Below are 27,509 nucleotides of genomic sequence, written 5' to 3'. Positions count from 1 at the left end.
AATCAAAACCATTGTTTTGTTATGCAAGTTTTGGCAGGCAAAAAAGGAACAGAATTTCCAAGAATCTCTTTTACTACAAATCTGTGCTGTCTACAAATCTGTAAAGTTTGGATCCTCTCTCAATCCCTTAATAAAGTTGTAATATTTTTGCCTTCATAATTCTCCTGTTTACTACAGACACATCCGACAGGGAGACACAATGAAACCTGACTTCTTTTTTTAGATGCAGACTGCGACGTGCACTTTGTCAATGATACTCAAGTGAGGGGCTTGTGGGTGGATCATCCACCTGAGTAAACAGTTTATCAAACCAGAAATAACCGTCATGGGACAGCACGACCCAATGTACCCGCAGCGGACTAGCTCTGGTCTTGGGGCAGGAAATTAGAAAAAGCCCTGCACGCAGTGGGTGACAGTGGCTTGTACAACATATCAGTTGTATTTATGAATCCCTGAGGAAGCCACCTATCAGATTAAGGGGGAAAAAACAATCAGCGGAGCCTTGAGAGCAGAGAGGGTGGGGTTGGAGGTGAGGGGTTGAGAGGGAGGAGGGGAGAAGGGAAGGAAGACACTCAGTTGCTACCTTCCTCCTCTTCCTCCGAGTCGCAGTAGCTCTTATCTTCAATGAAGCCGGAGCTGGCTGAACTTCCGGTGCTGGCCACGCTCTCCAACCTGCGCTTGATGAGCTCGCTCAGATCACACCCGGAGCTGGAACGCAGAGCCTTAACGTCCTGAGACTGTGGATATTATCAGCATACATTCCAGGTCAATATCATGCGTCATCATGGCAAATCACTGCTTAAATGAACAAGAGACTTTTCTGCTTACCTTGTATACCACAAAGTCACCCCTCCTACTTCTCAAGTAGTTGGAAAGATTTCCATACTTGCAGTATTCCACGATTATCATTAGCGGACCTGAGCGTACACCAAACAAATGTAAAAACAGAGAGGAAAAAGTTAAAAAAATGTTACAAATTTCTCGTATCACCATGGTTGAATTCTCTCCGTCAGCTTCCTCTAACCTCCTTGCTTTGTGCAGGCTCCGAGCAAATTGACCACGTTGAGATGATGACCAATATGGATCAGAATCTTCAGTTCAGACATTAAAGCTCTCCATTCGTTATTTGTAGCTCCCGCTGTTGAGTGGAGAGGAAGTTGGAGGAGAGGATAAGAGGAAAAATTAATTAATGGAATGTCTTACATGATCGGAAAGGACTTTTGTTTGGAATGTTAGGAAAATGTATGATTATGTGGTGATGGGCTCAAGCATGCTGTTGTATTTCAGGACTCCTGTCAAAAGGCTGACCTTTCAATTACTGTTACCATTGTTTCAAATGGATATAAGATGTTCTATCAATATCTTGACATAACTGTGGCTTGATATTTAAAATGCTAAACTGTTTTTTTAATTTTTTAGATTCTGTTAATCTATACATATATATTTTTACATCTATACATCTATCTATTAAATATGTTCCTGTGGCTCAGTGGTAGAGAATTGCGTTAGCAGTGCAAAAGGTCATGGGTTCGATTCCCAGGGAACACATATACAGGTAAAAAATGTATAACCTGAATACACTGTAAGTTGCTTTGGATAAAAGCGTCTGCTAAATGTGCAAATTATTAAATTATAAGTATTATTAAAATGTATTACATAAGTTATACATGTTATAACACCGTGTCCTAACTACACGCGACGCGACAAGATTCCAGCGACAAGCAATTTGGGTGTCCACACCAGACGCGACGTGACGTGACAGAATCAATCAAATATCGCAGCCAATCAGAAGTGTGTGTGGGCGGGCTCTCTCTGGAAGCACACTGCACTCGCAACGATATGGATACGTTTATAATATAATTCATAAATATTAAAGCTTTATAACATCATTAAATGTACATACTGAGTGACTGATAACATCTTTGTTATGGAATACATTCGTTGGTTCGCAGGGAGTTCACAGTTTTAACGGACATCTTTGCTTTAATTTATTTTTAAGATCTGAGGTAAACTATCTGTTGCTTTCAGTATGGCTATAAGGTCACACAAAATTATATTTAAACTCATCTTGGACACGTTTAACTTTGAATAAAGCACATAATCCCCTGAGATTATCTACTGTCATATAGTTTGTATGTTTTTGTTCCAGCGACGTCACGGAAATAGTAACCATTTCTAAATTAGAAATTTTAGGACATGGCTAGTTAGGACAAAACCTCTGATTTAGTTCACCCAAAAATGAAAATTAGCCCATAGATTACTCACCCTCAAGTCATCCTAGGTGTATATGACTTTCTTCTTTCAGACGAATCCAGTCGGAGTTATATTAAAAATTGTCTTTGATCTTTCAAGCTGTTTCATGCAAAAGAAGTTAAATAAAAAGCGCCCATCCATAAAAAAAGTGTCTCACACGGCTCCGGGGGGTGAACAAAGGCCTCCTGTAGCGAATCGATGCATTTTTGTAAGAAAAATATCCATATTCAAAATGTAATAATCAATTTATTGTAGCTTGCGCTCACTGTTGTACACTGGAAGCAGTTCCGGGCAGATGACGTATGGAGGTCGGCTTTGCGCATGCGCCGCTCAGAAGTGACGAATGCGGAAGTGCAGGGGAGAGATCAAAACAAAACAACGGTCACTTATTAGAAGTACAAAACGAGTATTTGTAAAGAAGAATGTCGGAGGATTTCGATATTAGACAAGAGGAGAGTTTTCCTTGGCTAAAGTTAGGAAACTTTGCTTCCTTTGCTCTTGTAAACAAACATTGGTTTTCACGAGACTCATCGGCGCATGCGCAACGCTGACCTCATACGTCATCCGCCCAGAGCTGCTTCTGTGTACAACTGTTGGCGCAAGCTACATTAAAGTGATTATTACATTTTTAATATGGATATTTTTCTTACAAAAACGCATGGATTCACTACAGGAGGTCTTTGTTCACCCCCCGGAGCCGTGTGAGACACTTTTTTTTAATGGATGGGCACTTTTTATTTAACTTTTGGACTGTTGCATGCAACACCCGCTGAGAGGCATTAAACAGCTTGAAAGATCAAAGACAATTTTTAATATAACTCCGACTGGATTCGTCTGAAAGAAGAAAGTCATATACACCTAGGATGACTTGAGGGTGAGTAATTTATGTGCTATTTTTTTTATTTTTGGGTGAACTAACCTTTTAAAGCCCCGTTCACACTGCCAGCGACACACAGCGACAAAGCGAGAGCTGGCGACTTCCATTTATGATTTAATGCATGAGCACTGCTGTAGTTTATATAACAACACTCTCCAACAGCAGAATGGTACTTTTATTTCTTTTAAGTCTAATTCCTAGTGATATTAGAATGATATCTTACTTTTACCGGCAATATATATAGTTTGTGATTGCATTTCCTAAAGATATGTCCAGACGTGCAGTCCACCAATAACATTAGAGCGACAGCAGTAGGAACGCCCACAAGCGTCTTCACAGCAGAGTCTAGCGACGTGTGAACGGGGCTTAACATGGAAAAGATACATTTTATCGCGCGTCGCGGCATCGCGTGTAGTTAGGACACGGTGTAAGTTTAATATAACAAAAGTTTGTATTATATTATTTATCATAATTGTCCTATAAATAAAAATGGGCAAAAATTAAATCATGCCAACAAAAACAGTTTGAGCAGCACTTTGATAATCAGAAGTTCACACACCTTGAACAGAAACCTAATGCACATCATATATTATAGTGCACAGATCAACATCTGGCGGCAACATTGTTATAAACTGTCTAAAGGATTTAAACGAGAAGCAGAAACAGCATTTTTCAGTTTCTCGGTAGTTTGTACATCATTCTAGGGAAATATGTAGTCAGGAACACTATCCTGGTGACCTTTTGAGGTCATGAAGTCAGACTGGGGGCTGGGGGACTTGTTTTAACGCGTCAGGTTTCCTGTGGTTTAGGTCCATCAAATTGACACAGGAGAGCTATGCTCAATGTTGAGCAGTAATTCGTACATGATTCATACCAAAGACACCTCACAGTGACTTTTACTGATAGGAATATTGGCGCTCCTTGTTTCAAAGTAGAAGAAGGTATGAAACCAGCATGAAGAATATTCATAATGTCAAACAGAGGACAGACCAATTTTTATTTTGCATTTTAGATTTTTAAGGTTTTGGGTGATAAAAAACATGCAAATAATGAAACACTGACTGCTTATCTAGCAGGGCCACATCATAAACTGGAAATAAAATGTGTGTAGGCAGTAGATTTAGTAATTTGAAGGGATTTAAATGAAAGGAACTGCTTTTTATTAAGAGGTTACCTGTGGTGCATAGGGAGGCATCATTCTTGCCTCTAGTTCTATGTTTAATGCACAGGGAAGACTGATATAATAATATTAGTGGAAACACACATGAGTCGACAGATTTATCATCATCAAGAACAGACAAAACACCACCACCAGAGCGGCGCTCATCACTCAGCAAGAACTCACCATCACTAAACAAATGCTGCAGCCAGCTGACCAGACAGGCAGAGTTTAAACAAATACAACTGCAAGAGGATACAGTCTTACTAGACCAAAATATTTGTTTTACTTGAATGCATAACACAAAATCCCTGCGTTGATTCAATATTGTTGTATTACAGTGGATATTTTGGAAATAAGCAATAAAATAGCAAACACAGACCAATTACGTGAAGCAGGTTCTGGTTTGGTGTGATCTAAGAAACATCTGTTCAAGCTGTTCATTGATAAATGCTACGTGAGTATTTGCACATTCACTTCACTTACGTATGCTGTTGTCCAAGGTTTTATATCTGTGGACTATCACATGCAACATGCAATACCCTGAAGAGCTGACAATTATCTTCGTATACACTCAAGAAACATGAACGAAAACCAAAAGATCCACTATGGACTTCTGTTTTCAATATCTGATTTACATTTGCATTCAATATACTGGATCGGTGTATTCAACGCTGCCATAAAAAGGTTATACATTTATGTCTAATAGAGGAAATGTTTGATGTGAGAAAACTTACAGGAATGTTGATTACATTCAACTAAGTACTTTCTGTTCTGGGCATTTCTGCTGATCTGATAGCATTACACTGTGAGGTCTAAAAGTCTGAAACCACAATCAAAATCTGGGGATTAAAATAAAGTTTAAAGCTAAAATTTCAAACAGACTGGTGGTCTATTTCTAAGTCACCAATAAAATAAGTAAATTAGTGTAAACAGTGAGATGTTTTTTCTTCCACTGAAGCACAAGATGCTTTTGATCACTCTTAAATCATGCTGCAGAACATTATCAAGGTTTTGTAGAAACTTTGAAGTTAATTAAGGGTGACACCAAAGAAATAATTTTTTTTTTTTTTAAAGTAAATTTATCTTTTTTTTCTTTAACTTTCAACTCAAATTGTAATTTGTAATGGCTTTTGGTGAACACTAAAACATAACATGTCACAGATACCTTTCAGCATTTTCACAGCCACCGTTTTGCAAGTAGAAATCTTGTCTATGCCAAATGCAGAGGCCTCTACAACTTTTCCAAATGCTCCATGGCCCAAAGTTTTACCTGTTAGAGAGAGAAAGGGAGAGAGAGAATCTGCATGAGCTAGCCGTGTCATGGGGGCTCATAAATCAGACAGGATGCCCTGTCAGAAAAGATGTGAGGCTGTAATTAAAACAGCCTGCTGAGGTTGGGACTGCTTTACTGACCCTCCACTGAGAATTCATGGAGCAGTTAAGACTGAACAACAGAAGCGAATTACTGATATTTAATGGCATAATATTTTCTTTTGAAAACGTAGACAATCCTGATGCCCACCGTTCTCAAACAATAGGTCTGAAAATTAAGGCAATTAAGGAGCAGAAAGAGCCAATTGTGTTGAGCTGTGTATGGATAAGTTTGTCTTTGTATTTTTCCCACAAGAAAGAACTCAATCATTTTATATCAAATTCTTCCAAAACTATGTCATGTTATCTATGCCATCTATATTGATTTTATAGTTCTATACTTTATGACAGCAACTATCTTACTTGTGGCTATTTTTATTTGTCCAAAGGCATTTTAAGAGAAACATCTGAGAAAAATGTACCACCTAAATGAAGCATAATATCTCTAATGAGTCTGATGAGCTATGAAAGAAGATATTTTGAGTCAGGAAGGTCTTGAGTTCATTCTTGTTTACATTGCAGTCAGAGGAAAATCAGAATTTTTAGTTAGTAAAAGTGAATGAAAAAGATCTTTGAACTCACCGAGTCTGAGGCGGTCTCTGGGGAACTCCCATTTGTTGCTGTCATAGGGCAGACGATCACACTGCTCATCAAGGGGCATCTGGTCAGGATCCATGATGATGGACAGGTACCCTGTCTTTAAATCTGCTGAACTTGGCTGGTAGAAATAAATAAATGTTTTTTTTTAATCAGAATATTCAGACAAAATAGAACAGGGTTCTGTAATTCTTCCTATGTAACTGCATGACTGTTGGGTATGAGATCATTAAGAGTTTTGAGAGAAGACCATGACTAAGTAGTAACAAAAATAAAACAACAAATCAAGACTGCATGTTACATAAGCATTAGTGTGCACTGTAGAACATAAAGTTTTCAGAGTAAACATAACAAAAGACTGGAGTAATGGCTGCTAAAAATTCAGCTTCGCCATCACAGGAATAAATTACATAAAAAAATAAAATAAAAATAAAATAAGAATAATTTATTTTAACTGTAAGAGTATTTTTACTGTAATCATAAGAGACTTATTTAAAAAATCTTACAGTAGTTCAGTTACAGTTTACATATAGTTATAATCAAGTCCTTACCTTTCTTAGTTTACGGATAAAGAGAATAAGCATTATCCAAAGAAATGTTGCTGCTGCTCCAGTAGACACTAAAATGATCACCTCAATATTTGGTTTACTGTCTTCTCCTGCATGCGGAAACAGCATGTTTTCAATTAAAGAGCTAATAATCATGTTTTTAATAATATTTCTACATGTAGTCACATACCAAGTATACCAAATACAAAACCACATTTCACAACATAAACTGGATTTGTCATGCCGTGCTGCTTTCTGCCTTTGCACTAAACTTGAGTCTGATCTGATCTACAATGCTTGTGCACTGCAGTGTTCCACTGGATAGGAACCGGCTCACTCACTTTCATTTATCATGTATTCACATACTATATACAGCAAAAGATATTTTGATTTTCAAAAGAGGAAGGAGAAAGAATTCAAACAACACTGCTCTCTTTGAATGTGTTTGGCTTGGGTTTGTTCAGTCAAGTCAAGCCAGTTTTTTTTCTCTTAACAGAATATAGAGAGTAACTGAATTTCACTACTGAGATGAGCGTTGCAGTTGGCTTTGAGGGGTGCAGGAACAATAACTTTTTTGGAAAGGTCCTTCTGAAATTCAAACCCTCTTCTTCTTTAAAGACATATCTCATTGTTCATTAATGAATATCCTTAAAAAATATGAAGAGGTCAACTCCCTTGTGAGAGGACCCTGACTTTTAACTCCCCCATCATAAAAGTCTGGAATTTGCATGGTATTCCTGGCAGCCTTAGTCTGTCGTTCTCATTCAATAGTTATTCAAAGTTTGGCCAAAAAAGGCTATTTGTCCTGTTTACATTAATTATATGGAAACTTTGATGAGATTTTGACAATGTCTGAATGGAAGTGAAAGTCCTAAAACAGGACAAATTGCACAGTTATTGACTGTTTAAGTCAACTGCACAATTCTTCCCTATATTATGAATGATGAATAAAGAAGTAAAGGCAAGTGAAGAGTTGGTCATCATCTAGGTACTCACCCAATACAGTAATGACTGCACTGGTTATTGCTTCCCCTCCATCATTGCTGGCATGACATTCATAAATGCCCTCATCATCCTTCTTCACCCTCTCAATGATCAGAACACCATCTTTTAGAGTGATACCTGAAAGCATTATAGAAATATACACCATTTAAAACAGAACAGATGCAGGAAGATCCAGATCCCTGATAGAAGGATCTACATATAAAGTCACTATAAAATAGCTGATCACTTGTGACCCATTTAGTTCTTTCTCACCTGGTCCCTCTGTGAAAGGAGTCTTGTTTTTGTACCATTTGATATCTGGTTCTGGCACACCCTTAGCCAAGCAGGCCAGAATCAGGGTGCTGCTGCTGTTCACACCCTGATTAGTCAGATTGTGCATCAGCGTGGGCCTTTGCCTCTCTGTGCCAGAAAATGGAGAGTTACATCTTGTTCTCATTAACATACCACACTTCTATAAAATTCTTTGATTATAGATATCAATGTAAGCAATTCATGTACCAGGGTGAATTATAACCTTTTACATCAACATAGTGGCTCTATTCTGATGACACTTTAGCCTACTCTACATTGATGAAATGAACTCCCATTCTTACTACTGCAATGCATTAAAAATTATGTATTAATTAAATGGTAACACTTTACAATAAGGTTCATTAGTTAACTACTTTAGTTAACATGAACTAAGAATGAACAATACTTCTACAGCATTTATTAATCTTAGTTCATGTTAATTTCAACATTTACTAATGCATTATTAAAATAAAAAGTTGTGCTTGTTATCATTAGTTAATGCACTGTGAATTAGCATGAACTAACAATGAATGACTGAATTTTCATTAACTAACATTAACGAAGATTAGTAAGCACTGTAATAAATGTATTGTTCATTGTTTGTTCATGTTACTTAATACATTAACTAATGGAACCTTCATGTAAAGTGTTACCAATTAAATATATGCTTAAAACATAATTAATTTAATAAATAAATGTAATCATTTGATTGTAAATTACTTTGCGTTACCTACAACAACTGTACAACTGTATCTGGATGTAATGAATTAAATTTAATAAATGCTAATTTATGTAAACAACTAGACAGTGTGATTTTAATTATTGTATTACAGTAATGAAAATAAGAAGTGCCTTATTGTCATAAAAACAATAATTCAAATAATAATGTTCAATATTATTAACATTTATTTCATAAATGTTTTTACTATAAATGTATATTTGATAATAATTTTATTTTTGTTATTATACATTATATTATAATAATTATATATTTTTAGAATTTATTGTATTGTATTGCATTTAATTACACTAATTATTAAGCAACCATACAGGCTCCTAATCATAAAACTGCAAGTATAACGATGACAACAACAACTCCTCTTTCTGAGATTCAAACACCAGAGCCATTTGTTTCTTACTGATCAGTAACATAAGCTGGGTCTTACATTACATCATATAATGTACGATGATGCTTTCATAAAGATGAAATTCTTTGGTGCTTAGTAGAAGAAACTCACCATTAATAGTCAAAAGAGATGTTGTATTGACCACTTTATTGGAGTTGATGTTTAAAGCCTGGCATTCATAGCCCAGAGTGTGGTTTCTGGAGACACTGGGCAACTTGATGGACAAAGATATGGTGTAGGGCTCGATCCAAAGAGAGGTTTCATCTTTGGGCACTATGCGGCCCAGTGGACCATACCAATGCAACTTGTCGTAGAGGTATCTTGTGCCTCTGCAGGTCAATGTAACGTCATCTCCTGCAACAGCTGTCGAGGGCCTAATCTCAAACGGCTGTGTCTGATCTAGTGAAGATAAAAAAAAATAAGACATTAAGAAGCAGGACGGAAAAGAACAATTCATTGAACATGTCAGTCAACATGATGCATTTATTGTGTGCTTTTCATGCATAATCTGTAAATCGACAATCAGAGACAGCGTGACTAACTCACAAACATATGGCTCATAAGGGACCTGAAATATACAGTATATGTATATATATATACTGTATACACATTACACACAAAGCTGTACACTGCAATGCCAGGAATATCAAATTTGCAGTTATTTCCTGTTTCATCACTCCTAATTGGAAGCACGTTGTTGGTGAATGGCGGCAGCGATGGCTGACCTGAAGCATTACAATAGGAACCAGGCTAAGGCCAGGCCTCCAGGGAGCCGGCAAAACGCTTGTTTATTCACAGCAATATACGTTCCACCAGAGGAGACAGCTGTTATTACTATTTCATCCCTCTGACCAGCATTCCTGCGCACAAAGACATCTTCACCTCTTGCATAGCACAGCATATTCTCTGGGGTTTTCTGTTCTGTTCCGGAGACATGCCACTTGACATCCACCATTTTATCTTCCGTCTCCATTTTTATTGCACAATTCTCATTTTTCATGCTTATTGAGTCTCGACTGATATTGATTCCAGCTAATTTTTGATCATCATTCTAATCCAGGCAAATTTGAATACTCTGATAGCTGACACACGCTTCATTATGTAACTCGGTGAATGGTGTGATGTATCCACTAAAAAGAATACACGTGAGACGGCACGTTTGTCTTCTAGCCACCACTTTACTGCTTTTCTAACTTCCGCCCAACTGGCGCCCAAACAAATTCCCAACATTCCTAGCGCTACTGCTACAGAATCTCAATTGTCTCAAATGCAAAATTGTAAGCATTTAATACATCACAAATGGGTTTACATTTGACCCTGGTCAGCTACATATATAAGTGATTCATTATTAAAACAGTAATTGGCATTCCTGTACCACAGTCCAATCCAGAGTATGTAAGCGGAGCAGAAGCAGAACGGGGAAGAAGCAGAACTTTGCCTGGAGTGAGGAGCTTTTTTCATGGCAAAATTGTTTCAATGCTGCTCAATCATAAGCATAACATAACACATGTTAACTGTCCAGAATTCAGTCACAAATCTGCCAAAATTCACCATGTGATAAAACACAGTGTTAATAGACTATTAGTAGTTGGGCTAAAACAAAGATGGAATTTGTGAAATATTAAAAATGCAAATTGTTCTGTGAACATATATATGTGTATGTATATATATATATATATATATATATATATATATATATATACACCCACACACCCACACACACACACACACACACACACATTCATGAGCACATAAACTGCAGTATTTTGAGGTCAATTACTTTGGGCCAAAATGAAGCTGAAAGTATCATTAATCTGGATTAGCAACCCCGTTTCAGCATTATGTAAAAGCTTTGGTTTTAAAAGTTTGACTTGCAGACATTTAAACTAATACATTTCCACTTGATTGTTCCATTTACAGTCAGATTGCATATTTTTAACTAACAAATCTTTAAAATTTTTAAAGGTACACTCAGTATTTTTTATGTAAGCAGTATGACAGTCATCAACACAGTATGACAATATACTGACACCTAGCGATGTGGATATAGCATCATGCAAAATTTTCATTTACCAATACCACTGAATCAATGCAGCATTTCCCATTAACCACTATGAGAGCAATTACATGAGTTGTTAGCAAGATAAAATAAGTAACATTTTGTCTGGTCATGTCATCTCAACATGACAGCTCCAATGATGAGACCTGCTCCATGTAAAATAAAATAAACAGCTACTCTTTTTTTCTCATGTGAGTGTGCATGATTTGAACACATTTTTCAAAAATATACTAATTTCTTTATGCATAAAACTTAATTAAGGGAACAAAAAGAAGTGCATCTTTGAAGGCAAAAAATAATACATAATAGTAATACATACCTTGTTTTTACTTTTTAATAATTCAACCATGTTGCTGACATCCTTAATCAGATTATGAGGATAATGGTTGTGTGATTCAGTGGCATCTCCAACAGGAAGAGGATCAGTGTAAAGTTTGCACCTATCAGCCAAAAACACACACATTTAGAGAAATCATAATTGTTGAACCAACATTTGTAATAAGGAATGATATTTCTGATAAGTTAACGTCAGATACTGCTCTGCAGTTTACGGAGGAAATTTTTGCCTTTTGACATCAAAGCTGGATGTACACAAGGAAATACCAAGGCGTACAGCCATAATCTTTCAGTGAATGCCCTCTACTTTCAGTGAGAAACTTAAAACAGGTCTTCCCTTAAAAATAAGAGGAAACTGCTGGGCAAATTAACTTGTTTAGCCAATGTCTTTCAGATAAGTTTATCTTCTGCCGTTGAACGTAAGGTTTCATGGACCCTGATGAATTAATTTTTTTTTTCTGAATTTGAGCACCATGTATCAAGTCATGTGATTTATGCCTTGAAGCCGCAGGGGACCAAAGACCTGTTTTGCATCAATCTGAGTGGAGGAACAATCGGATTACTGAGAGTCAGGGTCGGAGAGGAAACTGCAGCGTGACAGGAAGGGCTGAGTCATGCGTCACTGTTCAAAGGAAACACCCCCACTCTCTAGCCGGCTGAGATAAGGCTGATCCCAGAACTTCATGGTCAACATGGGACAGCTGATAACTTCTCAGCGCCCCTTGATTAAGAAGACCTCTGAGAGATCCTCTTCATGAGCGCAATAATGAGATCTCTAACATGGGACCCTTCCAACAAAACACTGATTTTATGGACACTTAGGCCCAATCCCAATTCTACCCCTTAGCCCTTCCCCTTTCCCCTACCCCTCCGTTTCACGCGTTCACGTGAAGGGGTAGGGGTGTCTCGATTCTCTTTTGGTTGGAGGGGTAGGGGAAGGGCCAGACAGTCCTTCAAACGAAGATTTTTTGGGACCACACTTCAAACGAAGGGGTATATCTCAGCGTAAACTGGCTTCAGCGGCAACATGGCTGCCCGAGCGAACAAAAAGACACATAAATGTAAGCATTTTTGGCATTAATAAATATTTTAACGAAAAGTAATCATTTGTTTTATGTTACATTCAATCGTGAGTTCATATTTACGGTCATGTTACTCAAAGAAATGTTTGCAAAAAATCGCTAATATTTGCTAACTAACATCATATCATTACAGACTGCACGATAGTTCCACAACATATGTTCATGTCTGATCAGGGTGATAACCACCATAGACATAGAGGGGGGCTAGTCCTCCCAATAATTATAAATCGCTAAACCCTTTTCTCAAATATTGCCAATTCGAGAGAGAGAGAGAGAGAGAGAGAGAGAGAGAGAGAGAGATGAAAGTTGCGTGTATGCGCGTCTGTGCGTTTCTCTTTTTAGAGTGCATTTACTTCAAAAACACCGATTATATCCTCTCGTTGCTGGAAAATATAATGTAGTGATTCATTATTTAAACTGTTATTAATAAAAGTTGTGGGGCACCGTTGACAAGTTTTTTTTCTCCTGGATGTGTGAGCTGCGCGATCTCCGATATATATATATATATATACATATGTATATGTGTGTGTGTGTGTGTGTGAGTAAGCAACGCATTAATATAGAACGGTAATTAAAGGCTCTAATGCACACCAGCACACCAGTATAGGTGTCTGTATTGTAGGAGCTAGACGACGTATGATGATGTGTGACGGCATAGTAGTGTTGTCCCAATTCTTAGGGGAATATTTTCACCCCTACCCCTTGACACTCTATTTCAAGGGACAAGGGGTAGGGGAAGGAGAAGGGGTACAAAATAGAATTGGGATTGGGCCTTAATGGCACATCGCAACTAAAATATGATCATGTAGGGGATTCACTCCCACAACTCCCAAATCTGGCAGTGTGAACGTGGCTACTTTTTCTTTTTGGTCACTTCTCAAGAAATAAATGAATTCTACTGAAAATAAAAGAATGGTTCTGTATTTTCTTCCAACTAGGGCATTGCAATTACCCTCCAATGTACCCCTCTCACTAGATGTTGAAAATCAGGACTTCTCACCATCTATATTATGAGCTGTTGTGTTTACTGCCATCGCTGATTATATTTAATACAGCCAAAGTGGTATTTTGGCACTGTGGTACAAAGCCCAAAGTATTTTTGACGCAAAATTGGCAGTACTCCTTGACAAATAATTACTCTCAATTACGAGAAAACCTTGTCATGACACACCAACTAAGTTTAGGGGACATTCGTAGCATCCATAAAGGTTCACTAAACGGCTGGCATTTACACTGCAATACTCTTGCTTTCAGCACAATGCAAGCCTGGGGAATAAGAACAATAAGTCGTCCTCACATTTACAGAGCCAGTGACTGCAAAATGTAGCTCTGGGGCTATTTTTCATCAATAAGCATACTTTATTTTGGACTGATGTCAAGGAAACGGATGCAGTTCATTTGAATAATGAGAGCTGTGGGTAAAGGCAAACATTTATCATTGATATTAACACCTCAGCAAGAGAAAAGATCTCCCAAGCAAGAGGATGACAACTGTTTATGGAACCAAAATTTGTAGAAATGACAAAAAAAGACTTGTTTCATATTTCATATTAAAAAAACATATTTCTGCTTTGACACAATGAAATGTGATTAGACGTAATGCAATCTTTTATCTGACGTGAAATACTGAACAGAAGACATGTTTATTCAAAGCAAATTTGAAAATGAACAATAACAAAAAAAACAGTCTTTTTTTTGTGTGTATGTATTATTGACTTACTCTGTAAGATCAGGTCTGGGGTCACACGGCTGCCAAAACCAGGTTATGTCTGGCATGGGAATCCCAAATGCAGTGCAGCTGAGTTGGTGCCCCTCATTATATTTGTAAGTTTGTGGGCCACCTGGAGCCACATCCTCCTCAAAGATCTTTGGCTTCACTGTGTGCACATGGACATACAGATCATCAGTCATTTAAATGGTCAGTCCGAGAAAAGAATACCAATCATTTGAAGATCATTGGCTAACACTAAAAAACTTTCACCTCATAACTCTAATATGGAAGAGTAAGAATATTCAGGCCTCTATGAACTTCAATACAGAGAAAATAGGGAGCAATATTGCCTATATAGATCTCATTTAAGTGCATCTGTGCTCATGATGGAAACAATTCTGAAGTTTTAGCATTAGGCAGATTTCAGCATTTGATGAATGATGCCCAAAAATAATTGCAACCAGAAATCTGTTCATTCTGTTTCCATTGTTTTTTACCTTGGTTTTGTTTTTGGGTCTGTAATGATGTCCAATACTTTGGTTCAGGTTGAGGACAGAGAAGCATTAAAATAAAGATTTTATATTAGGCCAGAGGAGGTAATCATACTTGTCTACATTGTTGGATAAAAAGTTTCCAAAAATTCAGGGTAAATCTGGTCAGCACATTATCAAAATCTTAGTTCTGTCAGCACATTACAAAGCTTTTTGAGAAGAGCATATCAATTCATCCGCTTACTTTGATTTCTCCCCAACAAATTAAAACATTTGCTGAAGAATCTGTTTGACTTCATTCACATGTAATTAAAATGCAAATAAAACTTTTTTATTTTGTTCTGTTAGCTATTTATATTAGTGTTTTATCTTTAGATGTGGAAGCCTTATTTGGTTCAGTATTGCGTGCAGCAGAGAAAAACCTCAGATGATCATAATCCTGTGCAGTTCATACAGGTTTCTGCATTACCTCTGACTTCCAGCTTGTAGCTGAGGTTTCTGTAGAGACCTTTCTCCTGGTTTGACAGAGCGATAGTGAAGATCCCAGCATCCTTCTGCCTCACTTGTTTTATGGTGAGGTTGTAGCCGGCTGTCTCATAACATGTGGAATTTTCTGAAATGGCAACTCCATCTTTGTACCTATACAAATAGGCAGCAGAAAATAATAAGACCCAATCAATACGATAATCATAAAATAAATTGGTCGGTTACTACACATCAAATTCCTTTCATGGCATCTGAGTCACATTTCTTTTTTTTAATGAAAAGCATGAATTTACCACAACACTTGGTCTGGTGTGGGCAAGGCATTGACCCGTGGCTCAAACTGCACCTTTCTACCCTCTACAGTAGAGATAAATTTGCGTTTATTATGGGTCACATTAAGGAATGGATGCTCTGTAGAGACAAATAGAAAAAAATCCAAGAATATATTAAACTTTTCTACAAAAGCAAGAGTGTGTTAAGGTAGTGGCACATCATCACATCCTCACCGTATACAGTAACTTTAGTTGAAACTTGATGCCTTTTCTCTTCATTTGATGCTATGCACACATATGTGCCCTTGTCCTCCATTGTCACATTAGGCACGGTTAATGCATTAGTCATCATGATGATTTGGCCAGGTTGGTCCCTTGTCTTGTTATTATGGTGAGTGCGATTGATCTGAAAACATAGACAGGAAGTTCAGATGATGTCAGTAAGGCCAAGCTTTACATAATGCCAGTTCAAATCAGGTAGTTGATCTGAATGTGTACTAATCTAGTAATCTAATACTGCATGTCTTTAGGTAAAACTTCAGCATCTTTAGCATCTTATCATCTCCTGATAACTTACCCGACCCTTATGGAACTGCCACTCAAATTCAATTCTGCCGTTGTAAGTGGTCTCTGCAGAGCAGTTGAGGACCAGGGTGTCACCGACCAGTAATTTTGGTCGTTCTGGCTTGATGGCAATGTTTTTCAGCTCCAACGCTAGGCACAGAGAACAGGAGGTACCAACATGAATCCAGGTTATGTCATGAAAAAAAGCTTTTGTAATTTTCAATCACAGATTTCAAAAGGTAATTGCGTAACTGGGATTTTCTCCTTAATTAAAATGACTCACTTAGCCTTAAAAGGATGTAGTCTGATGTAAATTGTTTGTTATCCACACTGGTCATACACGTAATCAGTTGGTAGCTGTCATCAGATTTCAAGGGAATCTTGAATCCTCTCTTTGGATCCCACTCCACCCCACTTTTTACATGATCTGCCATAGGATTCATCTGAAGAGCAAGAGGAGAGAATTTTTAAGCTTTCTTTAAATATAAGTGAAGGTTCTTTCAGTGAAGAAGGAAACAAGTTGTGTGAAGCTTTTACGGCCCATGATTAGTAGCCCATCCAGTAATGAGTAAAACAGGGCTGAGCTTGTCTGTGAAGAACTGATCATAGTTGAGTTGTATACCCCATTTCACTTCTTTTGTTTGTTCGGAGTCCAAGTGCCCTGCTAGGAACGAAGGGAAGGAAGGAAACAGGAAGGACGAATGCCACAGATCTTCCAATGGCAGAAAGGTCACATAACTATCTGTGCTATCTAGCTTAGAAGTGTTTATCCATAGCAAAGAACTGTGAGAAATGACCATAGACCCACTACATGGCCATTGTGGAAAAAACACCACCGTTGAAGTTGTTCACTGCCAGTGCAGTTTGAAGGACTGAATCTACTGCTGTAACATATTATGTAAGAAGCATCTTGCTAGTATACATAAAATATATGTATTTTTGTAAAATGTAAAAATATGTAAAAAAGTATTTTTTTGGTGAGCTGGGCCAGTTTTTTTCCCCATAACCTAGTCTTCATGGACATGATGTGTAAAAAAGTTAATTTATTTATAGCTTGAGTTTCTATTTTGAGTGAAAACAACAGTATAACACTACCTTCCTGTTCTTACAGGAAGCAGACAGAGTGTCTCCTTAGGCCTCCTTGAGCTTCCCTGAGCCTATGGCACACTGTATCTGAATACACATGCTCAGGGCTTTGATGGGTATGAGAAACTCTGAGACGCCCATGGTCCAAGGCATTCTTCAATGCCAGACCATACAAAACACATCCTATTTTTTCATTTTCAAGGCCTTTGAGGCATGGAAAGCAGGTAAAACATTCACCTCCACTGTATGCGGCCTTAAATTATATGTGAATATTTTTACACTCGGTTCAAAAACAGTGCCGCTAACATAAAAAAATACTCACAGTCTCAAGGATAACATGTTGATTTGGGGAAGTTGTTCTGCATGGGACCACAAAAAAAGGTTCATCCCGATATGCAAAAAGCAGGTGTGGTGAACTGTAATCCTCCACAAATGGATTATTGTGATCTGTGATTTAAAATTAAGCACAAAATAATACAGTAAACACAAAATAATAACAGTTTGCTAAGCACAAATCTAATTTACTGGCCACAAACACAAAAATTCATTAATTCACTTATGAATTTGAATGGCATTTTTAAAAGTATTTATTCTTTTATCAATGAATTCTTAGACTTCAGACAATGCCTAGACATCCATGTTACTGTACAGCTATGCTGTGAAATTGGTGTGATTAAACAAACAAGATCTTTTGTGTGCTGACAGTGTTCATGTAATAAAATATATTTTTAAACAAACTTATCTCGCATAAACAGTGGAATCACATAGTGAGATGAACCAGGGGACTATCAGGTACTAAATTGGCTATATATGCAGCAGGCCACAGTGGAAGAGGTCTGCTAAACAAAACAGTTGGTGAGCCAGAGACTTGGTGAGCTTTGTTGTCATTTTCACAGCTAAAGTTAGCACCGTCTTTTGCTAAAGATAAACTGCAGATCAGCTCTTTGGGACATACACTACCGTTCAAAAGTTTAGGGATGATGAGATTTTTTTTAAAGTAAGATTTTTAAAGAAGTCTCTTATTCTCACCTGAATTTATTTTATTAAACACCACAGTAAACACAGCAATATTGTGAAACATTATTACAATTCATTTTAATTATTACAATCTTTTTTGAGGGACATTAATAAAAAAAGTTATTGCACTTGCTTAAAATGTTAACAGCTTACACAGTTTTCGGGAGGCACAGGAAGACTAGAAGCCCAAAAATTATCAAAGACCAGGCTTCTAGAACAATCAAACTCTGTTTCCATCTCTAAAGATATCCAGCTTAATATATAAGCCTTGCTTTTTTGTGTCACTGATTTTCTATTTCCTAGTCTTATGACAGCTGAGATCTGTCTTGCAGATATGGTCCAGTTGTCAGTTATTCAAATCTTCTGAGTGCAGTAATAGCTGCATAGTTACTAGCTTCACTGCCCGGCTAACAGGTTTATGGCTTTTTTGTAGTTTCAGTGAAGTGAAGTTTCTCATTACTTCATTTCTTTTTTCCTCAAAATCTCTTCGAAATCTCTTCTGGCAATTAATTGGAAGGAAAGTGGCAAGTTCCTTGGTTTATCCCTTAGGGATCATTTCTAACCAAATACAGTGATGTACACATATATGATGTCAAAAAAACAATTTTTACTAAACCAATTTTTTACAATCTCTGGGTCTATGCTAAAAACAGTAGTAAGTATTTTTATTATCTTACCTTTAACAAAAACATATGTGGACACCTCATGATCTCTAGACTTTTGGTGACCGCCGCATGTGTAGAAGCCAGTGTCGTTGTGCATCAGGTTGTGTATGACCAGCTTGCTGCAGTACTTGTGCATTCTCTCCTCACACAGCTCAATCCATACCGATGACACATTTCTGTTAGCTAGCCTCCAGTGCAGGGAAGTTGATCCTCTAATGAAAGTCACACCATATAAATAGAACATTAGCAACAATTTCAAAGGCAAGTAGGCTTATGCCAGATTAAATAATCATTGCAGAGAGTATCTGCCGCTATTATATTGGGTTTTTTAACTTTTTACCACCAACCACATACAAACACATTCTGCAGTTTCTTTTAGTTTACTCTGACATTACAAACATAATCCTAAAAGTAACCAAAATAAATCAACAGCAGATGTTTTTGATTGGCATCCTGAGCATAACTTTAGAATTAAGCATAAGGAGGGTTTATAGAAAGACCAGTTTAAAACAAATCCTCCATTGACTGATGTTTCTGTGGTTCCTGATCACATTTGTTTTAAAGATCTGTTTCAAGATTTGTTTCAAGATCGCTTTCCGAATTACTGAAAATGAACTGAGCATGTCAGATTCCTCATCCATATTCTCAGCATATTCAAACGGGCTTATATGTGACCCTGCACCACAAAATCAGTCATAAGGGTTAATTTTTCGCAAAATAAGCTTTCCATTGATGTATGGTTTGATAGGATAGGACAATATTTGGCCGAGATACAACTATTTGAATATCTGGAATCTGAGGGTGCAAAAAATCTAAATACTGAGAAAATCGCCTTTAAAGTTGTCCAAATGAAGTTCGTAGCAATGCATATTACTAATAAAAAATTAAGTTTTAATATATTTATAGTAGGAAATTTACTAAATATCTTCATAGAACATGATCTTTACTTAATATCCTAATGATTTTTTGCATAAAAGAAAAATCAATAATTTTGACCCATACAATGTATTTTTGGCTGTTGCCACAAATATACCCCAGCGACTTAAAGGGGTCATATGATACGATTTCAATTTTTCCTTTCTCTTTGGAGTGTTACAAGCTCTTGGTGCATAAAGAAGATCTGTAAAGTTGCAAAAACTAAAGTCTCAAATCCAAAGAGATATTCTTTATAAAAGTTAAGAGTCAGCCACGCCTACCTAAAACGGCTCGTTCTAACACGCCCGCACATGTCTACATCACGATGTGGGAAGATTTGCATAACGCCGCCCAAATGTTCATGCAAAGAAAGAAGGTGTAACTTTTATTCTCACTGTAGTATTGTTGCCGCCGCCGCCATGTCCTGAAGGAGCTGTGTGATTCATTGTGAAAGCGAAACTACTTTGTTTGGCCTTCCAAAAGAGGACGATATCCGCTTCGTCATGCCTAGAGCTGATCCGTGCTGGTTGCTTAAAAAGACAGTATAAGTCATTATTATACATAATTATGTCCCCACTGGATGCAACAAATGCCTCGTTTATAATGGGTTTTCATGTTTTTGAATCATCGCTCCAGCCTGACAGGGCATCATCACAGTATGGTAGGGGCGTAACATTTCCGCATTTTCCACAGGCTTGATGTATTCGGCCAATCACAACACACTGGATAGCTGGCCAATCACAGCACACCTCGCTTTTCAGACCGATGAGCTTTGTAAAAATCGACACGTTTCAGAAAGGCGGGGCATAGAGGAGAAACAATAATGTACAGTATGTGGAAAATAATGTGTTTTTTTAACCTTAAACCGCATAAACACATTTCATTACACCAAATACACAAAATAATGTTCTTTTTAGCAACATCATATGACCCCTTTAAGACTGGTTTTGTGGTCCAGGGTCACATATTGGAAAGTTTTAAAGTTTCTTAGTGTCCCACTTTACACAGGAACAGGTATTTAATGGATGAAGTGTCTAAATTACATGTTTCAAACAGTGTTTGTTTTTAAAAGAGTACATAAAAAGGACCCCAGTGGAGAATCAGACTTATCTCATATACTGCTGCTGCCTCTAGACTGATGGGTCATGCAACTTCAGCCTCAAATCTCTGTCCAGAGCCAAAGACAGTATCAGCTTCTGGCTCACATGGCCTTCTAGGAAGCTTTACATTAGTTAAGCTTCTTCGGGGTCAGCATTCCTGGCATGACTGCAATAGCATGCAATGCTCTCTCAGAGTCCAAATGTGAATGTTTCAGATGCCCCCGTCCCCCTTCTCTTTCTGCTACATTTGGATGAGATAGCTATTTTGGGATTATACTGCCTTCTGAAAGCCTCTCATCCCATGTCAAAGCAAAAGCAAATGCATTTGGTTCTGAAGAGTGATGGTGTGAGATTAGTGTGCTTGGATACACACCATCTGCCACCCAAGTGCTTATACAGAAGAGATAGTTTACCCAAAAATAAAAATGTTGTCATTTATTCATTTACTATGTTGTTCATCCTCAAGTTGTTCCAAACCTGTATGACTTTCTTTCTTTGGTGTAATATATACAAAAAAATATTTATCATAAGATGGTTTTAAAAGGGCTATTTAAAATAATTTGGTAGTTTTATGTTTTTCTAAATTGAGTTAAAATTTATTCTGTATGTATATTGAAATGCTTACTGGTTTAATATCAATAAAATTAACATATTTTAGATTTAGTGTTTGTGTGAGGTGGGACAGCAGATGAGCACAGTACCTGCAGATGAGAGTGAGTGTGCCACCAACATGCTGAAGGTGTGTGTCTTCGGCAGGAAGCAGCTGTGGATCAGGCAGACGAGATCCATTTACCAACCCTACAGAAAGCATAATATAACACAACACACAATCAGTGACACACTAACATCCCAAGTACAAAAGCATCACAAAAGCCACAATGTGGTCAAACTGACAGCCTCCAATATAGTAACATAACATTGCAACAAGTTTCCAGGTTCAAGTTTCAACTGAACATTCTGATTCAGAATGTTATGCAATAGCCTTTCCGCTCCCATGTGGAACTCCAGAATCCAGCTCAGTGCAGTCTACTCTGTGCTGGACAGGTTTAAGCTGGTAGAGATGTGGAAACAGTGCATTTAAGCGTGTGTATACATTCTAGATCAGAGGAGGGAGGCCAGAGGTACAGCTGTGCCCCCCACGGAGGGGTCACCTCTGTCAACATGTGTGTGAGAGAACAACGCAGACCCAGATGAATCAGATGTCCTTAAACACATCCTTCACATCAGTCAGTCCCAATTTTCTGCCCTTGCATAATGCCACCTTTTTATACTTTGATAAAGAGCTTAATTTAACTCAGATCTCTTGAGATCTCTTCTGTGTGCTATTATTACAGTGAAGGTTCACTGCTGGTCTGGGGCCAGGTAAAGCTGATGATAGGAGCCATGAGTACGCTCGGGACAGGAAGCGGTGTCATTCCCTCTGCTGCCCAGGACGGGTGACATTTGTCTCATAAGTGATTTCCTTCTTTTGAACCTACTCTCTGAACGCTTTCTGTTGTGGCATTGTAACACAGGTTATTTGTGTTGCCAGGCAAAACAGTATTATTTAGATTTTTTTGTTATAAGAGCAGCCTTCTGGGAAATCTCCCCTGCAAAAAATACAATAGAATACAATCTTAGATCAGCACAAACTTTCACACTGGTTTTTGTTGTTCTAAATAGTGGGCCAGCACTGCAATGCTGATTACTAGTTTTTTGGTATTAAAGCACAATGCTCATGCGGGAGACACTAAAAAGCAGCACGATGTGGTGCAAAGATGAAAGACAGCTATATAGTGCACATTTACATTGAAAAAACCCAAAAAGAATTCAAAAGTAGTTAAGTGGAATACAAAAACATCTTTTGGGTGGACAGGTTCACTTTTTCATTATTTTTCTATGTATTTGCAGACATCCTCACTTTTTCAGTGCCTCTCACATGTGCATCTCATTCTAAAGTCACCATCTCAAGTTAAAATAAGTGTGAACAAACCATAATAGTTTCGGTAACAATTTGAGTTAGAAAAGACATATTTGATTTGTAGATTTACATTTACACACAAAAATAAAACACACATTAAAAATGTCTTTGCTGTGTGATGTTGATGTCTTTCATGAGTCATGACAAAAAGCCACAGACCAAATGGTGTCCAAATGGTGTCAAAGACAGTAACTTTATGCCTGTTTCAGACATAATTCATCATGAAATTTCCTAAAGCTCATATGTTGTACATTTTGTCCACATGTTTTATGAGTCATTACTCATTCTCACTCATATTTTAGAAACACTGTACATCTAAATCCATTAAATCAGAGTTACAAGAAGATGCTGCTCACACTGTACAACTGAGAGATATTAGTCTGAGTGAGTCAAACTGGATTTGACCGCTCTGAAATCTGTCTTCCACATTCTTATTCTTATTCTTATTCTTATTTTCCATCGAAGCCTCATTCACATATGTACGCCTGCATGAGCGGTGAATCACATTCTATAAAACCTAACAACTCTCGCTGTCTTCACAGCTGCCCTGTTCAGCAGGAGTCCCCCAGCAGCCCACTTAAGAAGGAATACTTTCTCATAAAAATCTCTTGTCTCTGTTGCTGTACACACATTATTCCCACAGCACACAGCCCCCCACCTGCCCCTGATGTCTGCCCAGTGCTGACCTTAGTCCGGCACTTCGCCCCCCCTTTCCGCCAGCTGTGTAATGCATTCCTCCCGCACAGAGACTAAAAAATGCCAAAAATGAGGCTTGTTGTGGTGTTTCAAGCGGCCTGGGACCTGGTTTCCATTAAAGCGTATTTAAAAAAAACAACAACCATGGAAGAATGGAAAAAAACACAGCGTTGATGCTATGTGGGTTGCCATATTCCACATGATTAGCCTACGTTCCTCTCGTGGGAACAAGTAAAAGACATGTCACTGTCAAAAGTTGTGCTCCTCCTGACTTCCTACAATCACTCAATCATGGTGTCCTAATTGATGTTTGTAGTTTTGTTAGGAAGAATAAGAGAAGGTTCATGTACAGAAGAGCAGAGGAGCCTTCACAAAGATGACAGGTTTAAATGTTGAGTTAGATGGGAGGCACAAAACACTCTCAAATTAAGCTGAAATGATGTGTGGGGTTTTCATGGAAAGTTGACTTTTGGAGAACTATAAATAATATCAGCATTGTGTTGTGAAACATTTAGACCAAAAACTGTTCAGTAGGGTGGCCCTTATTTTTGGACTTTTGAAATCTTCTGCTCTCACCCGCCCTTCATAAGAAATGGAAACAAAACACATTTCGTTGAGATTGGACTGCGGAGATCAAGAATAACAAAGAAGTTGCGAGTGTTCTGCCATTGCTGTGACACATTGCCAAGTACACTCTTAAAAATAAAGGTGCTTCAAAAGGTTCTTCAAGCGATGCCATAGAAGAACCATTTTTAGTTCCACAAAGAACCATTCAGTCAAAGGTTCTTTAAAGAACCATCTCTTTTTTACCTTTTTGTAATCTGAAGAACCTTCTTTTGCCACAAAGAACCTTTTGTGAAACAGAAAGGTTCTTCAGATGTTAAAGGTTCTTTATGGAACCATTTAGACAAAAAGGTTCTTCTATGGCATCAGGAAGCACCTTTATTTTTAAGAGTGTATGGTGCCCCATATTCAGAAATTGTGCTCTGCATTTAACCCATCTACACACAGCAGTGAGTAGTGAACACACACACACACACGGAACAGTGGGCAGCCATTTGACCAGCAGCCGGGGAGCAACTGGGGGTTTGGTGCCTTGCTCAAGGACCTCAGTCGAGGTTACTGAAGGTGGAAGAGAGCGCTGTACATTCACTCCCCCCACCTACAATCCCTGCCGGTACTAAGACTCAAACCCATATCCTTCGGGTTACAAGTCCGACTCTCTAACCACTAACCAGTAGGCCACAACTGACCCTACTTCTGGAGAAACAAAGGGGCAGTTGTGGCCTAATAGAGAGAGTCATCTGATATCAGAAACAGTCAAAAGTTTATCAGTGAACAAAACCTTCGCTAATATTACCAATCAGATCTTGAAGTACCTGTTGATAAAAAGATACATTCGTTGAGCATACCCAAAAAATCTAATTATCTGGATGGTATTTTGCATACATTACATACTTCTAGTGGAGAAACAAATGAGGGGGTGACAGGTTAACATTTCCAATAAAAAATTTTTACCCCCCAATAAGGGCCACCCTCATTCGTCCCTGGTGGATGTTAAAAAGCTGGAACTTATGAAGTCAGATGATGCTTGAATTAGATTTATTTAATTTTTTTTACAGATGTAATTCAATTTACTTGTGTACTGTCTTTTGTAGAGAGGATATCCTGTCGCTGCCCAGTAAGCGTTGGTCATAATATGCGGAATTCCCTACTCTGTGGCCGGTACAAGAAGACTGCCTGTGCTTCCCGTCCACCCGTGTGATACACAGTGCCCGGTAAAGCAGTCTCTGAGGATGGGGCAGGGGGGGAATCTTTTTTGGGCATACACAACAATAGAAATCTATTAATCATTTAACCTTGCCACAGTATCCATTGTGATTTCAAAGCTTTACAAGCAACGAAGGCTTCTTAATAAATAAAAATAAAGTCAAACAATAGTAAGCATGTCCATGGGCACAAAACCCAAAAGTCAGGCAACAGTTGCACGCGACCAATCACACATTAATTTCTTTCCTGTCTTTTTCTGAAGAAGACAAAACACCCATCTGGGACATGTAAAATCTATAAATAATGGAATTTTGCAAGACTGAAATTTAATATGAATATTTGTGACCTGTGCTGGCAAAATGAGTCGGAATGAGCAAATTTTCAAAAATGAGTTATCTTCATTTTCACATTCTACATTAAAATACCTTCAAAATGATATAGAACTTGTTGGAATCTACAAAAAATTACTGAGCTACAGCCGTTTGAAGGTGATATTCAATTTAGTCAATTTTGAGAAAAATCGAGTTAAAAGTTTTCTGAAGGTTCCAAAGCAAAATCACTGAGCAACCTTGCATATTTTCCTCCAATTATTTTCTCAATAATAATTACTATATTATTAATCACAATTAGGGATGTCAATTTTCGATCATTTCCATGACAGATCGTCATTTAAATTAACGATCAATTAATCGATTAATCGTTAACCTCAATGCTGCAAAATTCGTCTATGCACCCCGGCATGACAGGATGTGCAAAAGTTACTCAAAAAAAAAGAAAGAAACCGCTTTCTTACCCAATAGCTAGTAGCAGGATTGTAAAATGAATAGATGTGATTATGATCATTTGATAATATGAAGAGAGCTCGCTTGAGATCATTTTAATTTGTTGAGTGTTTCCTATCCCGACACGGAGACCGCTGAACGCGCCTCTTTTAATGGTTTCGTGGTGGTCGTTGTTGTATTTTAAAACACAATTGCAATGTTTTCAACTGACATTATGGCATTAAAAATAATATTATCCCAAACGTAACTGTGGCGCGTGTGGCTGTGCTGCAGTCAGTGAACCGCTTCCATCGGCGCTGCTGCAGCAAAACACACTGTTGCTCACATCAAACATTATTATGTGAGTATTATGACCAGTACTTAATTTGATCCTGCTGGATCCTGTTCCGGAAAATGTCAGATTTAAAATTTTTGCGTTGTGGTAGGCCTATTTGTTTTTAAAAATCCGGCATCTACAGTGCATTAGATCGTGACGGAGCGAGCGCAGGTTTGGCTAGATGCATTTGGAGCTTATTACTTACGTCTCATTCGGCACAAATCCAAATGTTTCCATATTCGCAATGTATTTGAATGTTAAACTATTATTTATAATGTAAACTAGGCTTGTACTTTACACACATTCGCATATAGACGGAAAAGATCATCCTCTTCACATGAGCAAAAACGTCCTTGGCATAACAGCAGAGTGGACCGGTATACTACGGTCTATTTAAACTGACCAGTGTAGCCTTTTATATGTTTGGTTGACTGTATTGTATTTTGATAATGAACAGACTGCGATGTAAGTTTGAATTGCTAGAATATGTGGGGTGTGTGCGCGTGAGGTGTCGGTGCGATCGAACAGCTGAAACATTAAAAAACTTGTTTATGGAGCGCCGCGCCACACTTCTGTTTCAAATCTGTTAGCTTAATGATTTAAGCCAGATATAGTTTGCTTTTTTTAATGAAAACAAATTGTTATTTTTATTAAGGCCTATTGCTTACATAGGCTATACATTTTCCTTAAAGCATCCCATTTTGTCCCAGGGCTTGAAAACCTGTGCCTAGGCTAGTTAGGTCCATGCAGAAACTTGTGAACGATGCTCTTATAGTTGTGGCATCACCGTTTAGTGACAGCATTGAATGCTCCGGGAAAACGTGTAGTCAGTGTCGGTCACAGCACCTTTTAATTGCCGTTTTGAATCCAGTAATTATTTATTTGCAGATTATAAGCTCTGATTATGACAAGTATGGTATAAAAGCTTTGTTTATTAGAGGAATAATTGGTTAGCTGGAAAATGTTACAT

At 37.8% G+C, this 27,509-nt stretch overlaps 1 protein-coding gene across 1 annotated transcript in view; it reads right to left on the bottom strand.

Moving 5' to 3' along the window:
- Positions 1-27,509, bottom strand: part of LOC107561246 (vascular endothelial growth factor receptor kdr-like) — a 45,610-nt gene that overhangs the window by 13,333 nt on the left and 4,768 nt on the right. The window contains exons 2-20 of the mRNA XM_016245637.1: positions 21,717-21,813; positions 19,013-19,212; positions 17,641-17,765; positions 16,516-16,675; positions 16,246-16,382; positions 15,903-16,074; positions 15,690-15,807; positions 15,380-15,549; positions 14,429-14,585; positions 11,615-11,730; positions 9,343-9,630; positions 8,066-8,212; positions 7,805-7,930; positions 6,812-6,918; positions 6,246-6,381; positions 5,458-5,562; positions 1,025-1,138; positions 829-917; positions 584-737 (exon numbers count right to left, since the gene is read on the bottom strand). Coding sequence (XP_016101123.1) covers positions 584-737; positions 829-917; positions 1,025-1,138; positions 5,458-5,562; positions 6,246-6,381; positions 6,812-6,918; positions 7,805-7,930; positions 8,066-8,212; positions 9,343-9,630; positions 11,615-11,730; positions 14,429-14,585; positions 15,380-15,549; positions 15,690-15,807; positions 15,903-16,074; positions 16,246-16,382; positions 16,516-16,675; positions 17,641-17,765; positions 19,013-19,212; positions 21,717-21,813 — 2,718 coding nt within the window. The remainder of the gene's footprint in view (positions 1-583; positions 738-828; positions 918-1,024; positions 1,139-5,457; positions 5,563-6,245; positions 6,382-6,811; positions 6,919-7,804; positions 7,931-8,065; positions 8,213-9,342; positions 9,631-11,614; positions 11,731-14,428; positions 14,586-15,379; positions 15,550-15,689; positions 15,808-15,902; positions 16,075-16,245; positions 16,383-16,515; positions 16,676-17,640; positions 17,766-19,012; positions 19,213-21,716; positions 21,814-27,509) is intronic.

Source organism: Sinocyclocheilus grahami, unplaced genomic scaffold (genome assembly GCF_001515645.1).
Source record: "Sinocyclocheilus grahami isolate Dianchi unplaced genomic scaffold, SAMN03320097.WGS_v1.1 scaffold23.1, whole genome shotgun sequence".
In the NCBI taxonomy this organism is placed as follows: domain Eukaryota; kingdom Metazoa; phylum Chordata; class Actinopteri; order Cypriniformes; family Cyprinidae; genus Sinocyclocheilus; species Sinocyclocheilus grahami.
Note: the sequence above shows the minus strand (reverse complement) of the source record. Positions and strands in the feature narration are given on the sequence as shown.